Source organism: Tasmannia lanceolata, unplaced genomic scaffold, assembly GCF_043159265.1.
Source record: "Tasmannia lanceolata isolate RefF3 unplaced genomic scaffold, GAP_Taslan_0.1 ptg000008l, whole genome shotgun sequence".
Taxonomy (NCBI): domain Eukaryota; kingdom Viridiplantae; phylum Streptophyta; class Magnoliopsida; order Canellales; family Winteraceae; genus Tasmannia; species Tasmannia lanceolata.
The window spans coordinates 30,891,646-30,909,152 of record NW_027518685.1 but is presented as its reverse complement, the minus strand read 5'-3'; the positions used below and the strand labels follow the sequence as shown (position 1 = coordinate 30,909,152).

The window sequence follows — 17,507 nt, the reverse complement described above, 5'->3', positions numbered from 1 at the left end:
AGGATCCTTTTCTTTTTTTATTTAAACCCGGACCACGGCCCGGCCCGGCGCGTGCGTTTGTTCAATAAAACCCAAGAATCCAACAAATTACAGGCCCCTTGAAGGCCCAAGGCTTTTCTCAACTCTACACCTTATAAAGGTGATAACCACTTTCTCCATGAGCAATGTGGGACTATTATTTTGCCTTTGTTTTATAGAACACAACAACCACGGGGTCTTGGGTTCAAGTCCCTAAAAAAACACTGAAAAAACACTAGCTTTTGAAACAAGAGAGAAACCAAATTTTGAATCTTCCCTCCAAATTTTAAAGACAAGGCAAGCAGTCTTTCATCTGCCTTCTCCTAATACAATTTTCTTAGGCGTATGCATAACTTTCTTGCAATGCAGTAAGCTCATCTTTTCCACTTTTGCATGGGCATAAACACTTTTCACTCGAGCAATGGTAAATGAAACCCCACACTCTGGGCGGAAGACAGAAATTCTATCCCTTTGTAAAACAAAATTTACTCCCCTTCCCAATTTACTTCAAAAGGAACAGAGTCTAAATATTTTTCAATATGTTTTTCTGTCCCATTCATTCCTGACTGGCATAAGGTGATACGGGGTGAGATTTGCGTGATAATAGTGGCAGTCACTTGTTTTGATAATGGGACTCCTTTCGTTTCTTTTATCGGCCACTGAAAGCTTTTGAGAATTCTAAAGCCTTTAACAGTTAATTGGAAAAGTGTAAAACAAAGAAAGGATACCGTTGTTAAAGCAAGGGGTCCATACCCTTCTTCCCCTTTTCTATTCAACTAGTAAAAGCAGTAGTGAGACCAGCACAACATTTGCCTGCCAAATTTAAAATTTTACACCCAAGCAATTTGGTTCCAAGTCCCAAAATTTTTTAACACAAGCTCTTTGGTACTCTTAACTCAGTCCAAGAGGGTGCAAAATCCTGGCAACAGTGACACCATACCCTGCATTGGATTGGGTTTTTAAGGGGGTAAAATAAAATCCCAAAAATTCCCAGTAATTTTAAAATTTTCGAGGCATTTTACTAAACTATGAAATTCGATGGATCCCAAACATGTCCCACTGATCTTGTGCATGTGTGTGTGGATCCAATCCTTCAAAGATGGCAGTTTCCAGCATATCAAGTTCCCCATAGCTAAAAAGGTGCAGCAAAAAAAAAAAAGAAATACAACTAAACCTTGACTTACTATCACTACTGCTACCATGTGAAGTTGGAAGAAACGAGTGGCTTTTACTTGCAAAACTGTATATGAAACGGTTTTGAGCTCAGAGACCAAAGAAGCCAAGTTCGCTGGCTCGCTCCTTCTCGAACGTCTCGAAATATTGATATATGATGGTTACGGCGAGAAGAATCCCAGTACCAGAACCGATAGCCCCCATGAAATCTGCAAGCACAGTCAACGCGCCAATGCACACGCCTCCAAAGGCCGCTGCAGTGGGTATGTAGCGGTTCAGTTCCTTCTGTAAATTGGATTCTCTGTGACCAGGCATCACCATTTGTTGTTCCTGCACAACCATTTTGAATGGGGTTATAAACAAGATGACAAAACATGAGAATTAAATGCCTTTCTAATGAATTACAGGACTCCATTAGTGTCTCAAAGGTGCTGAAGATGGAAGAATTAACAGTATAAACCTCGACATAAAGACCCTCCTCCAACTAGAGTTATCTGCAGACTGGTTTGAAAATTCAAGAGTGAAAAATGCAGAGAGATCAAGGGAAGCTTTAAAGAGCCAACTGTGAACATGACATTTTTCTTTCATAGATGTGGCCCATAGCGAGTACTGATAAGTGATACCAACCTATTGAAACAGATGGCAAATTCTCAACAAAAAGTTGTTGGAACTCCATCAGATCCTCTCAACCAAGGCCTCCATGGGTTCCCTCAATATGGTTCAAGGGGCACATTCCCAGCTACTCTTTTAACTTCTTGGAAAGCTCTCCTCGGGAAGCTGAATACAATAGACAGAATATCTCAATATAAACAAAATATTTCTCTCATCTGCCTCTGCAAATCGGCTAATGAAAGCATAAATCATCTCTTTTTCAGATGTGGATTCACATCATGGATATGGAGATCCGTGCTCTGGCATTTTGGATGCAAGAGAAACCCCTGCCAAAGTCTTGTTAAGGAAGAAGAATGGATTCGTTCAAGACGGTAAGGAAATGGTCAAACTGCTACTGCTATGAGGCTTGCTTTCACTGCTTCTATTCATAGATCATGGAGGGAGCGCAATACGAGAATCTTTGAGAATTCCTCTCGGCACAAGCAACTGGTTCTGCGGGACATTCTTAGTGATATTGAAACCAAAACGAACTCCTTAAGTCTGTATGAGAAACCTTCCCCTCTGAGCCTGCAAATATCCTTAAACTTTGGATACAAACCTGTGGATACAAAAGTGGACCCAGAGCCTTGCTCATGGGTAAAACTTGAACCTGGGGTGGCGAAACTGAATACTGATGCCTCTTTGGACCATGATGGTGGTGGTTTGGGGCATTCTCCAAGACAAATATGGGATGATGATTGCTATTTTCTCGGAGCTGGCTGAAGAGGATGAGATCTACAGCCTGGAGCTCCAAGCTATACGTCGAGGCATAGAGATGGGGCTGAAGATGGGCTGCTGTAATGTGTGGAGTGAACTGATTCCAAATTTGCCGCAGACATCATAAATGGTGCCTCAAATACCCCCTGGAAACTTCACATGCTGGTTGCTCGTATTTTAGTTAATCTGAACAAGTTCCAATCCTGGAGAATCTCTCACGTATGGAGAGAAGCAAATATGGTGGCTGATTATTTGTACAAAAGAGATTGTGCAGTTAAAGGATTTCCTTTCACCCTTCCCCTGGCCCTCCTAGCCTGCTTCATTTGCTGCATCTTGATTGTAAGGGGCATGTCTACTTTAGATTGTGATTGCTGTATGTGCTTGCTGTTCTTTTATTTGGCTGGATGTAGCCGTGTTATTGGGGCTTGTCCCCCTTGTTGTTGGCTTTCAAGCCCCCTTTTTGTAAATTTCTATCTTCTTTTATGATATCTAGTCGGGGTCTAGCCTAACCCCAGCTTACACACCAAAAAAAAAACCTATTGAAACAGACACCTAAAGCAAGGTTTCAATCTATCCCCACTATGGACAATGATTCTCAACTGAGGTAGGATATGTTCTTTCAGGATTCACCTCGTGAAGGTCTCATATCAGCGATTAAAAACTCGGACTCAGACAAGAACTAGGGCAAAGTAAAAAAAGAGTTGACTTGGACAAATTATAGATGTGGAATCAAAGGATTTTTTTTTTTAAATTAACTAGGGCCAAATTTGAACTTGAGGAAGAACTCCTCCAAGGTAAACCAATGTCAACACAGGCGAGTTGATGATTAACCCAGGAGAGTTTTTAAATTGCGCTTCATAGAACTCATTCCCGGAGCCAAATTAACACTGGCAACATGCAAAAGAAGCAAGTGAAAGATACCCATTTCAAGAACATCATCATCCCTGCTAAGCAGCTACTTGAGAGGCTCTTTCAATCAGAAAAATTACTACATCCACAAACCTATTGTGCCCTCAAAAGAAAAAGAGACTGATAGCTTATACCTTTATATGACAGATGCCAATGACTACAAGATGCCCCAACAAAGATAACAACGAAAACATCCAATGGTTCCCAGGAAATCCATTCACAAGTCTGAAATATTTTACGCTCTTTATGAGGATCACAGACAACTCATGCAGACAACTCATGCAGCAATAGTTCTTTTATTGACAACTCTAAAAAACAAAGATTATTCTAAACAAGAACCATATGCAATCTCTACTCATCTTCATGCAATAGTTCAAAAGTCAAACTTGACTCTGAAATGCCCTTCGGTTTAAAATTTGATAATGATGTAGCATTGAAAACCTCGCCAATTAATAGAAAAATATGATGTGCAACGATTTGGTGGACAATTTTCATAAAATCAGACTACAGTTTTGGTTCTTAGAGTGAGGCCACCAAAAGGCAACTCAAACAAGTTCAGCATGTCTTTTCAAAAAAAAAAAAACAAGTTCAGCATGTATCAATGAGTTTTTAAAAGTTACTTCATAAAACCCAAATGCATCTGACATTATCTCATCAAGCAGTAAAAATACAATGTGGATGAGACGAAAACAAAATCAAATATAAATGTACCTTGAGCTGCTTCGCCACATCTCTAGCTGAAGATCCAGACACTTCAATCCAAGTTTTGGAGAACAAAGCACAAGCACAGAGCATGAACACAATATAGAATAGTGCATGGAATGGATTGGCTGCCATATCTGCCAGGCTGAAAGAAATAAAAACCCAAAACATAAGCACTAGAAGTGGATGGACGGGGAAAATAAATAGAAACAAACGGTTACGACAAATAAAGAAACTAAACTAGGACCTATAATATGTATGTAATTTTAGACAGCGAAAAAAAAAAGGATGATGGTATGGACAGTAACGGTGAGAAGGAAAGAAAAAAGATGTTTAATCACCTTGATGGGGCTGTGATATAATATGCGATGCCACCAACAGGGATGAACTGACCCCCTGAATATTCAGATTCTTTCCATTTCCCGAGCAGATTTACTAGAAAATTTCCACTGTACCTCCTGTACAGCAACTGCACCAGAGATGAATAGGATTAGATTTTTTCATTAGGCAACAAAGAATGAATACCATTCAACTGTCCACCTGCAACTATTTAAAACTACAGTACCTGGGAAATAAAATAAAGATTTGAAACAAGTGCAGATTGTAGAATGATAGGCATGTTGGAGGTGTAGAACAGTTTGATTGGGTAGGAGCCTTGCTGCCCACGAGCATTCTTCGACCTCACAGGCAAAATAACACGGAATCCTTGGAAGTATATCACAATAAGGAAGATCAGAATCGTGGCAAGCAAATTTGTCACGTTTGGAAGGTTCTGCCGGTAGAAAGCCTCTCGAAGGGCACGGACCTTATCGGTTCTAGTTATCAGCAGATGGAATAAGGCGATAACTGCGCCTTCAAATTCAGCTCCTCGCCCAGTGTTGATAGTTGTGGGGCTGAAAGCTTTCCAAATTATACTTTCACTGTGAGGCATGATCAAACATTTGGGTTCTTAGATCTGTGTGATCAAATAGCTCGAGGAAAAGAGAGAAAACTACTAACTTACCAGATATTGGTTGCAATAAACAGAGAAATGCCAGAACCAAGACCGTATCCTTTTTGGAGGAGTTCATCTAAGCATATAACAATAAGACCGGCAAAGCAAAGCTGGAGAATTATGAGAATAGCATTCCCAGCTCCAAGTTGATTCACACTACCATACATCCCAGATAGAACATATGCAACTGCCTCACCGATAGCAATCAGGATACCCAGCAACTTCTGCGCACCATTTCTGGAGAAAAACATAGAAATATAAACTATATTATATTATAGAATAATCCAATAACATGTATATGGAAAAAGATGGTCTCCTATTCGCCCACCAAAGAATCATAGAACATGCGAAGGCAAACTTGTTGCAGGTATCATTTCCAAACATGTATGGATAGACTCCAAACAACAAAACAAAAGAGCTCTTTTTTCACAAAATAGCAACAAAATTAAAAGAGATTATAAGAAACTGAGCCATTCGAGATATAGATTGAAATAAGAACACTCATTATGTCTCAACTGATCATGGTGAATACAATCACAAAGGACACAATTATGCCAATTAAACCCAGTTCACGCATGCTTAAGATTTTTCAGTCAGTTTCATGATCATCTTCTCATAATGCATGTTAAGGTTAGTTTCAACTTATGCACCTTTAGCATTATATGATTGATAGACCGTGACTGACTATGTTAATTATAAGTATGTGTACAACCAGAGGTGAATTGTATTGAAAAGAAAGAAAAAAAATGTGATCTGTCAGTACTATCCTTATAATTTCTGAATTTTCGGCCCAATTGTTAAACGAAGAAGTATCCAGTGTGCATGAACAAGAAGCTCATTTGCATAAACTAGATGAGATGTGGTATCCAACATATCTCATCACCAGCTAAGAAATCAGAGCATGTGGGGACCACATCTAATCACCGGTCTATCTTCGTAGACAGTGACCATTGATGACATACACACAGAAAAAAGTTCAGTGTGCATGTTCCAAAATGGAGTCTTTCTCATTTCTAAACTAATGTATAAACAACCATGCGCAAAAACAGTGCAAACAAACTGCAAGTGACTATATTTTATTGTAATGCCAGGAAACAACTTAGTTATAAAATCCATTTCGTTTCGACTATTATGGATGGAATTTCTCATACCAGTACCAATTTTGGTACAAAATAGGGAACCAAGATGTTCCGGATAGAATTCCATTCTGATTCGTTATGGCCCTGTTTGGTTGCAAAAAATGTGGAAGACGGCTGGGCATTTTCCGGGATATGAAACGCCAAATGTTGTTTGGTTGTCAAATTTGAGCTCAAATTCCAATTGACTACAAGACATCGAGGGGACATCATTATTAGCTTTTTTCCTAGGTGGTGCCTATGTGGCGGAATTGTCCCCTCTACTAATCTTCCAATGGACATCATTATTAGTTTTTTTCCTAGGTGGTGCCTATGTAGCGGAATTGTCCCCTCTACTAATCTTCCAATGGAAAACCTCCTTTTTGGTAGATTTTAGAAGGGAGAAGAGTAGAATATGTCTTGTCTTGTGTAATCATTACAATTTTCTCTCTTACTCTCTCTTCCCTTTCTCTTTCTTCTACTATCTATTTTGGTAATGACACCCCTACATTTTGCACATGCTTTGACACCCAACCAAACACACTACCACTGTTCCCCTATTCTCCTCTAGACAACTCTATACATCTCCCATCCTTGTCACCTCCCTTTTGACTACCTACTTCCACTACTCTCCCAATGAACCAAACACGCCCTATATGTTTCATTATAATTGTCCAGTGAATCACGGCAAAATGACTTGTTTCGACTGGAATAACCTTGTTTTTTTAATGATAGCCAAAAATATTATTAAAAAAGACCGACATGGTCAAAGTACAAAAGAAAAATAAAATGCAAGGACCACAAAATTACAACTCATGGAGGAAGAGAATGCTAGAGATTCTTTAGAAACTTCATCCCTCACTAGACAATCCGCCACCGAATTAGCGGATCTTCTCACGTGTTGAAAAGCTATAGAAGATGAGCCAATCCTATCAAACAATTCATCGAAATACCTATCAAATCTCCAAGGATGGTTATGCGATCCTTTTAACCACTGAATGCATTTAAGGATTCTCCTACCACTAAGGAAGCCAATTGACTTTGCTCCACTAGTTTGAGCCCTTGGTGAACAGCACAAACTTCTGCTTCCGACGAGTCTACTTCTCCAATGGGCCCTGCAAAGGCCCAAATTACCTCCCCTAAATCGTTTCTCAAAACATCTCCAATACCTGCCAATCCCAGATTTCCACTAGTTTGAGCCCTTGGTGAACAACGCGAACTTCTACTTCCGACGAGTCTGCTTCTCCGATGGGCCCTACAAAGGCCCAAATCACATCCACTAAATCGTTTCTCAAAATACCTCCGGTCTCGGATTTCTCAAACTTGAACCATCGAAATTCAACTTAATATAGCCAGGAGGAGGGAGCGTCCACTCTTGCACCATGCTTTGCTTTGTCTCCACACTGAAGTAGACTTCTCTCCAACCTTCCCATAAGTCATAAGCTGAAACGAATCTAAAACATTGGAGGATCTTGACCCATGCAATCGTTAAAGTCATTGCTTTAATGAAGAGGAAATTTGGGCTCTTGGACACCCCTTTGAAGATTCTCACATTTCTTTCTCTCCAGAGGAACCACAAGATTGCTACAAGCGACATGTTCCATAGGATTTTACCACTGAATGGCTATTTTTTATTTATTTTTTACTGTTTTAACCTTATTTTCTGACCGCTTGATATATTTGTTTCTTTTAATTTTTTAAATTTCCCTTTTTGCATTTTATTTAAAAAAAATCTTTGGTCGTAACTCGTAACACTTTTTCGAAATAGACAAAATAACGGTACGTTATGTCCCACTAACCACGACGTAGAAGAACCCAAATAGAACTAGGATTAGAGCCGGGTAGATTCCTTTTACCTTCTTCATGAATTTTTTCTAAAGGATTCATTTAGCCGACCCCAACTAGTTTGGGACAATGGTTTGTTGAGTTGAGTATGTCCTACTAACCAAAGCAAAACACTGAACAGAACGGAACGGATTTTATAAGTGAGGGAACCAGTAATTCAGTATAAATAAACCATTACCTAGATGTAGTAACCTTTTAGAAACATAATCATCAGTTAGATTGAAACAAGTACCTGTTAACTGCTCCATAAGTATTAAGATTCAAAAAGAAAAAAAAAAAATTGCCCCATCTATATTTCTTCACATGATTTTCCTTAACATTCATCGTTCTGCTAAATAACCACCATAGCTCCAAATAAGCTGATAAATCAACAAGGTCTGATTTCTGTCTAATGCTAATTTAGTCAAACTAGCCAACCACCACCCAAGCATGCATGGTATGGCACCTACCTTTTGATCTATAAGCAAACATCAGCAAATATGCAGATCATCAGATTATTCATCAAACCAATAGCAAATATTGTTTGTTATTCAAAAAGGAAAACATGCTCTTCGAAAGTAACTCAATACTACCCACCAACTTATCGAAGTTCAACTGAAAATGAATAAAAAGCCACTAGTTATTACCAAAGTCAACTTAGTACACAAATACTTACAAGAGGGCCCGATCCTCACGAACGCTGTTATCAACTTCAATGATTTTAGACCCAGCCAAGAGTTGCATCACCAGCCCAGATGTCACAATAGGGGTGATTCCCAACTCCATAACAGTCCCACGGTTCGATGCGAGAATAACACGCATCCAATAAAATGGATCCGCGCCTGTTGTGGAGTGTATACCATAAAGAGGAAGCTGACTGCATACCAGAAAGATGAAAAGAGAGATAATGGTGTAGATAACTTTCTCCCTGAATGGCACCTTACGGTCAGCACTCTGCACTTCCGGTAAAATGGAGAGAAAAGGTCTAACGAGATGTAGAACTCTAAATCCTCCTCCCATTTTCCCTTGTCAAAGCTATAGTAGTCGATACTCTCTATATAAAGTTCTGTATATAATTCATAAAGATGGATGAACAACTGAATAAGCATAATGGTAAGGTATGAACATGATAAAAGAAAATACAAATAAATGAAAGAAAAATAAAGTTCGGAGCAACTAAAATCTTGGTAGAAATCGAATTCTCGGTTTAACATTAGATGCAGCAAATTTTCCACACCAATTAATTCAACTTGCAAAGAAATATGATAAAAAATCATAAAACGAAATCATATTCTGCTTGGATACATAGATTTTATAATCCAGAATTGTCATGATTTTACAAGCTAAAACCTGAATTTTAAAATCTAAAATGGGATCTTCACTTTCAAATGACACCATGAAACATGCTTCAATCACTTGGTCAACTTTTAATGAGTTGAATCATCCTGATCAATGGCATCAAAGAACACACGGTAAGCATCTGCAAATCACATCAGTCAAACATCCACTACTAACAAAAAGGGATAAGAGAAAGACTGATAACAAAAAGGGACATAAATTTTCCAGTGCATAATAAAAGAAGGTTTTCTACAAAGAATTGGAATTAAATTGAAGAACATCAGATATGTACATGCCATAACAGATATGATGAATACTTCCTGTTATATTCATTTTTTTAACCGGCTCTATGGAGTTGTCGGCGACCAAGACACAGTTGCATGCAAAGTCCGTCACTGAACCGGCCCCTGGTGATGTGCTTGATCGGATCAATCAAAATTGTGATGTCTATAATGACGATATTGCGGTATCAGAAAGCTCTATGGCTGCTATTAACTCTGAATCCGTGGACGATACGTTGGAAAAACAATCTTAGGGAGAAAATTCAGGCCTGCCTTAAGCAAGGGAAGCCGAATGTTGCCTACAAAAGTTACAAGCAGGCCGAGGAGTTTCTCGCTATGACAACAATGGCGAAGGACATCAGAATTCAGTTTGAAGAAAATGTCGCAGCCACACAAAGTAGGTATCTGGAAATTGAACAAAGGGACCAGGAGAAACCGCATCCAACTTGTACAAAACAGAAGGGGAAGGGGGGGAGGGAGCTAAAGTGCCTGCTTTGAGTCGGGCGTCAATGGTGATACTGGGATACCTCAGATAAGTTACCATGAAGTTCTTATTCTGGAATATAAGGGGTTTGGGGACAGAAAGGAAGCACCTGGCTGTAAAAGATCTTTGTAGTCGGCGCCATCCAGATATCCTTGTTATCATTGAATCAAAATTGTCGGGGATTTCTGAGAACTTAATAAACAAGATGTATGGAAGAACGAATCAGCTGTGGATCTCAAAAGACGCAAGGGGCTCTTCAGGGGGTATCATAGTAATATGGAAGGAGAAATTGTTTATTATGGAAAAAAACTGGATAAAGGACCACACCGTATCAAGCCGTTTCACGTGCTGGACTTCGATGGTACAATGGATGTTTACTGCGGTTTATGGGCCAGCCAAAGCACGAGGAAGGAAGGGGCAATGATCCGAATTAAATACTACCCGGCAGCAATGGACACGACCGTGGATTATGAGGGGTGAATTCAACACCATTCGTTATCCACAAGAGAAAAATCATCCGAGCAGAATCACGACTAGTATGCATAACTTATCCAGATTCATCTTGGATAGTGAGCTCTTGGATCTTCTGTTGGAGGGAGCTAAATTCACATGGACAAATAACCAAGATCGTCTACTGATGAGCAGACTTCTTGATCACACTCTGATCTCTAAAGAGTGGGTTGAGTCCTACCCTCAAATATCTCAACGAGCACTCCCGAAGCCGATATCAGATCACAATCCCATCGTAGAGGAGCTATCGGAAATATCCAAGGGTCCTCGGCTGTTCAAACTAGATATGGCATGGTGCAGTATGGCATGGTGCGAATCACTGGAATTCAACAAGAAAGTTCGGGAGTGGTGGGGTCAGTCAACGGTCACCGGCTGTAAAGGTTATATCCTGTGCAAAAGATTTGCGAGGCTAAAAGGGGAAATTAAACAGTGGGCCAGAGGCGAGAGGGAGACAAAGGAAAAAAGAAAAGCAGAAATCATGGTGGAGCTATCTGCTCTCAAACATTTGTTGGAGGCCACCACATTAAGCGAAGAAGAATTACAGTCTCGGACTGCCCTGAAAGCTGAATATGATGAAATTTTAAGCAGAGAGGAGATCAGTTGGCGGCAAAAGTCGAGTGCTATCTGTCTGGCTGAAGGAGGGCGACAACAATACCAAGTTTTTCCACTGAGTGGCAAATAATAGACGATGGATAAACTCGATCAACTGCCATCTCTGGAATGGGGAATTGATAGAGGAGAAGAGTGTCATTCGGAACCTCATCGTCAAATTCTATCGCACTTTGTACTCGTGGGTGCATACTTGGCGGCCAAAATATTTGAAGGACTCGAATTTAAAAGAATCTCTGTGGATCGGGCCCGGTGGCTGGAAAGGCCTTTCTCTATGGAAGAAATAGAGGAAGCACTAATGCCAATGCAAAGAGACAGGGCTCCAGGCCCTGATGGTTTCCCGATGGCCTTCTATCAGCTACACTGGGATACCATAAAAGGCGATGTGTGGGAATTCATGAAGGAGTTCCACGAAAGGGGAGTTATCAACAAAGAGGCAAAATTCTACCTTCATTACTCTCATACCCAAAAAGGAAGGGGCGGTTGTTATTCAAAACTTCCGGACACTTATCCTTATACGTGGGATATACAAATTGTTGTCAAAAGTGCTGGCATGTCGAATTGGAATGGTTATGAGAGACATCATTTCTAAATATCAGGGTGATTTCACTAGCAAACAACAGATACTTGATCGTGTGTTAATTGCTAACGGGGTCCTGGATACAATGAAGTGCTCAGATGAACAGGCAATACTATTTCGCGTTGATTTTGAGAAAGGCAATGATCATGTCGACTGGGGGGTCCTGGACTACATTCTTATGCGCATGGGTTACGCGCATAAATGGCGTGGTTGGATATCAGCATGTCTTAAATCAGCTATGTTTTCTGTCCTGGTAAATGGTTCGCCAGAGGGCTACTTCGGGTGCACTCGTGGTCTGAGACAGGAAGATCCCTTAGCGTTGTACTTATTCATCATTGTTGCTGAATCCCTAAGTCGACTCATCTCCAAAGCTAGGGGAATGTGGATTTTTAAAAGGATTAAAACCGAACCAGGCCTCTACCTCCCCCATTACGCATCTTCAATTCGAGGACGATACGGTATTATTCCTCTCTGACAATGCCGATCAGGTAACAAACATCAAACGACTATTCCGGTGGTTCAAAATCATTTTCGGATTGAAGATCAATTTATCAAAGAGCGTTGTTGCTGGTATTAATCAGGAAACAAACGCAGTTGAAAATTACGCGTGGGTACTTGGATGCCGGGTTGCGACTTTCCCTATTAAATACCTTAGCCTGCCTCTAGGGTATAGTATTCCAAAAACTGACCTCTGGAACCTGGTTATTGAAAGGAAGCTTTCACAAGGTGGAAGAAGTCGTAAAAAGAATTAAGCATCTTGTTGGATGGGAAAAGGTATGTAAATAAAAAAGAAATGACAGATTGGGTATCGGCAAGATTCAAGTGAGAAATAAGGTCCTACCGGGGAAATGGTTTCGGCGCTTTGGAACAGAGAATGACTCACTATGGCACAACATTATTGGCGAGAAATAGGGGGATATGCAATAGCCCCCCAGCCCACAAAGGGTCTGGAGTCTGGAAATCTGTATGCTCTTCCCGTGAGGAATTCCTGCCTCTCGTAAAATTTAGAGCCGGCAAAGGCGATTCTGTTCACTTTTGGGTCGATCTATGGATAGGTAAATCCACTTTAGTGGAGGAATACCCTGATCTTTACCGCATTGCTTGCAACCGTGAGTCTACTATTGCCGACTATTTAATCCGAAGTGAGACTTGCAGTGAAAATTTCTGGATCACCCGAATGCGGGGATAAACAATGGGTGTGGACACCAGATAGTCAAGGGGGCTTCTCTGTGAGATCTTTCTTCAGGAAACCCTGCTACCTGTCTCCGCTAATCCTAACACATCACATCTACTCCTACCTCAACACATCTAGGAAAGCGGTAAACAAACACATGCAAATCCAATATCAGATAACCCTGCTACCTGTCTCCACTAATTCTAACACATCACATCTAGTCCTAACTCAACACATCTAGGAAAGCGGTAAACAAACACATGCATAGCTCTAGCTAAGCAGGTAATAGAATAAAGAAGCAGATATGATAAGATAGAATAAACAGGAAGGCAGTAAAAGATCTACAACTAAGCAGGTGAATAAACAATAAAGAACAGTAAAGAGCTACAGCTAAACATGTGAACAAACAAGCAAAATCATACAAGAGATATATCTAAAGAGAGTGAACACTCAAAATAAGAGAAAAAAACACACTAACATGCCCCTATATTAGAAAATAATAACAAGCAAATAACCAAACAACCATAACTACACAAGAGATATATCTAAAGAGAGTAAACACTCAAGAAAAGAGAAGAAAACACAATAACATACCCCTATATTAGGAATCATAAGAATCAACAAACCACAAGCCCTAAAACTCCTAAAACTCTAAGAACTTAAAAAAAATGTGCACCACAATGATCTGGGCCTGGATGACCAACCATCCAAGTTGCCTACGTATCCAAGCCTCTTTTTTGAATCAAGATCATCGTAGTTCGATGGCCTATTCTAAGCTACGATGCCTATTTGTGCCTAGACCAATAAACTAGACTCGACCTAAAAGACTTGACTTGTGATTAAAGCTTATTGAATGCGATTATTTTAAGTTGAAGTGGGTTGTAGATTTTAGGACACCCTATATGCCTTAACTAAATGCAAGTTAGCCCTAGACTAATGCAAGTGGTTCCTACACCCTATGTGCAACTAGGCTGTATCTTAGGGAAAAGATGGGCTAACTAAGTGAATCCTATTCTAGCCATCAGCTGACTATGCGACAAGCTATATAGCCAAACTGACCGCACAGAGGCTCCTAACTGTAGGACTCTCCTAACTCTAAAACACTCTAAACATCTAGGACAAAATCCTAGTCGAAAGGAATACCTTTTTGAAAAATGGTTTATAAAGTTTTAATTGAAAGATTTTTGTTTTAAAGGTTTAAATGATTTCTTTTTGAAGGTTTGACTGGACATGGGATAAAGATCCCAAGCTGCCTACGTACCCTGTGGGAGGGGATCAAGCCAACGTAGTTCGGAAACAAACTTTCCTAGTACGCTCCAAATATTTTTTTTAACTTTTCTGATGTTTTTGTTCTTTTAAAATGTTTCAATGTTTTTGAGTTTTTAAAATGAAAGTTTCACCCTTTTAACTGAAGGGAACATACAAAATAACACACTAGGGCAAAATCCCTAGGGCTAAAGGGGGAACCACAAACATGTAAACTAGTGTCCCATTAAAATGAAAAGATAAGACCCCAAGTAGGTAAAGCTCTAATAAGACTGAGCTAGTCTTTAAGGAAAAGGGGAGTGTCTAAACCATTGTTTTAAATTTTGACCAAAACCGAAATTTGGTGAAATTTGGGTTTTCGGCCTTTACCAAATTTCAAATTGAAATTTAGGCCTAAATTTCGGAATTTCGGTAATTTCGGTCCAAAATTTCGAGAAAATGTAAATGAGTGTTACAAAATTTCGGAATTTCGGTCCGAAATTTTGGAATTTATTAAATACACTTTTTAATTTATTACCAAATTTAGGTCAAAATTTCGGAATTTCCGAGTACCGAAACCGAAATTTTAAACCATGGTCTAAACTAACAGACAGACTCCGATCTAATAGGTAAACTATAAAACTATGGGCTAGCTCCAAGCCAAAGGATAGACACCTGTACTAAAAGATAGACTCCTAACCAGAGGGCAAACTACTAGCCTAATAAGACAGACTCCTAAACAAGTAACACTGAAAATGGGGGTGCAAATAAGTCACAGAATATCTAATAACTCAACAGAGGTGGGTAATAAGACAAAGAATGTCTTCTAGAAGACGAGGAGGCTAAAGGGTGCTAGTGAGACTAAGAAAGTCTCCTAGACACAAAGGTGGGCTCCAAGTATCCCTATCATTGCCCTTGCAATGATAAATAGGGCTAACTATCTAAAAGACTAAGTTAATCTTTAACTTAATTAGGGGTGCAACTTGTGAGACTTGGATAGTCTCCTAAAAGAGGGTAGTTTCCTAATGAGACAAAGCTTGGCTCCTAAAAGGAGAAATAACCTACTGAGACAGAGCAAGTCTCCTAAAAGGGGGGGCTCCACCTAGCGCCATCATAGCCAGTAACAACTTTCTTTTAAGTATAAGCTATTGCCTAAATATTCAGTTACCTAATTATTTCGTATTCACACATAAAACGGAATTAGGTTACTTTCATATCATATTGTCAAACAATCAGAATCCAAGTTATAGTTGAAATTAATCAGCTAAGGCACTTAAAACATTATAGTAGATCAAACAGTTTCACTAAAAATAAACCAAGCTGATGCTACTCTACAAGTACATAGCAATGTGTTCGCTTTGTCTAAAAAAACTCTAGAGATCATAAGCATCATTGGTAAAAGAAAATCGATCTAATCAGAATTACATGCCATATATGCTATTAAGAAAGATCACAACACTTCTTATTGCAACAATTGCTCATTAATAAACAAGACTATGAGTGCAACTCTATATTAATTAAACTGTATAGCTTCATACTGCTTTCTATGAACATGCAAAGAATTCCAAATAAATGTGAGCAAACAAACTGTGTAGACAACTTTAAAATTAAAGCCAAAAGAAGCAAAATAACCATTACACCTTTTCAAAAATGATCTAATGTCCCATAAGACTATTAAATATCACTTCTAAATATTACCAACGTTCAATTAGATAATCCAAACGTTATGTAGAATTTCATGTGGCTACCTACAGCTAATAAAATGAACAGAGTTAGCCTGACTGTTTATACTGTTACAGTTATACTAAATTTATCTTGCCCAAAACCATTCTAAGGAAGGGTAAAAAAAAAAAACCCATGAATCTTACGAACAGCAACAAGAAGGGTTAAAAAAAAAATTAGAGTCAAGAGATTGAAAGGCAAAGCAGCCAAGCAAACCCTAAATTTGAAATAACAACGAGAGGTAGAGAGAGAGAGAGATGCATACCTTGATCCTGCGATCGAAAGGTGTCTTTATGTTTTCTAAAGGTTGTATTTATTGTTTTTTAAAGGTGTCTCGAATAGAATAGACACGTTTTGTCTGTAAAAACAGAAGCCAACCAGCACGTAGATAGAACGGGTGGTCTCTCTATCTTTCTCTTAACAAAATAGTACTTGGTTTTTGTTAACACAACACTGCTGTCTATATCTATTCTCATAGTGAATTCTTGTTTTCTTCCTTCTTTGTGTTTATTATCTTTGTTGCGCAATCGGAGTATTGTATTCACCGTGTGGTTTAGATTTATCTATCTGATCATGCAGTTTTGCAATAAAAAGATCCTTCTCTTTTTTATTTAAACCTAGACCACGGACCACGGACCACGGCCCGGCATGCGCGCGCGTGTTCAATAAAACACAAGGATCCAACAAATTACATGCCCCTTGAAGGCCCAAGCCTTTCTCAACTCTACACCTTATAAAGGTGAGAACCACTTTCTCCATGAGCAAAGTGAGACTATTATTTTGCCATTATTTTAGAAATCAGCTTGTCTTATGTTATTTAAACACCTGTTAAAGGTTATTACCATTCTCAAAAAGTTCTCATAAGGGGAAATAAAAAAAATAAGCTAAGTAAGAAAAGACAAGCCGAGTTTGTGTGATTATTAAAACATAGCATTGCCGATATCAGTATCTTTTTTGAAAGGGAAATGTTATCGGCACAGCCATATTTTGATATTCGCACAAACAAGCTGTATTTTCTTCTCTAATTGGCTCGTGAGAGTTTTAGGGAAATGTAATAACCTTTTGACAGCTCTTTAAATACTAAAAGACAAGTTTGAGTAAGTGAAAATATCAAAATATGGTTGTGCTGATATCATTTCCCTTTTTAAATTGTCCAAAAGAAACTATCACTAGACAAGTTACTTTGAAGGTAAAATCACAAAAAGACAGAAAATGCATTTTCAGGGTGAATGCTAGAGAAATTATACTATGAAAGTGCGTTCAAACACATAATGGAAGTATCATCCTTGATATTTGATCCTAACACAAGATTCTGTCATTGGACGACCGATGGTAAGTAATATTTGTAAACGTTTCTCCTCTATCAAATAATCGGTGAAGAATTTTGTGTTGATTTGTGCTGTTTTTTTAATGGTTAATAGATTGGTGCATTCTTTCATGGATTTCTACAATTTTGTGTTG

The 17,507-nt window shown here is 39.0% G+C and overlaps 1 protein-coding gene across 2 annotated transcripts; it reads right to left on the bottom strand.

Moving 5' to 3' along the window:
* Positions 1 to 1,015: 1,015 nt before the first annotated feature.
* LOC143885167 (uncharacterized) lies at positions 1,016 to 16,504 on the bottom strand. Of its 2 annotated transcripts, none has more exons than XM_077389196.1 (7): positions 16,312 to 16,504; positions 8,780 to 9,169; positions 5,174 to 5,401; positions 4,736 to 5,090; positions 4,512 to 4,639; positions 4,180 to 4,315; positions 1,016 to 1,521 (listed from the first exon to the last, which is right to left on the bottom strand). In XM_077389196.1, the coding sequence occupies exons 2-7, from the start codon at positions 9,121 to 9,123 to the stop codon at positions 1,282 to 1,284; spliced, it is 1,431 nt and encodes a 476-aa protein (XP_077245311.1). In that variant the 5' UTR covers positions 9,124 to 9,169; positions 16,312 to 16,504; the 3' UTR covers positions 1,016 to 1,281. The 2 variants fall into 2 exon arrangements, with proteins under 2 accessions (XP_077245311.1, XP_077245312.1); XM_077389197.1 differs by lacking the exon at positions 16,312 to 16,504 and adding an exon at positions 9,454 to 9,529.
* Between the last annotated feature and the right edge of the window lie 1,003 nt (positions 16,505 to 17,507).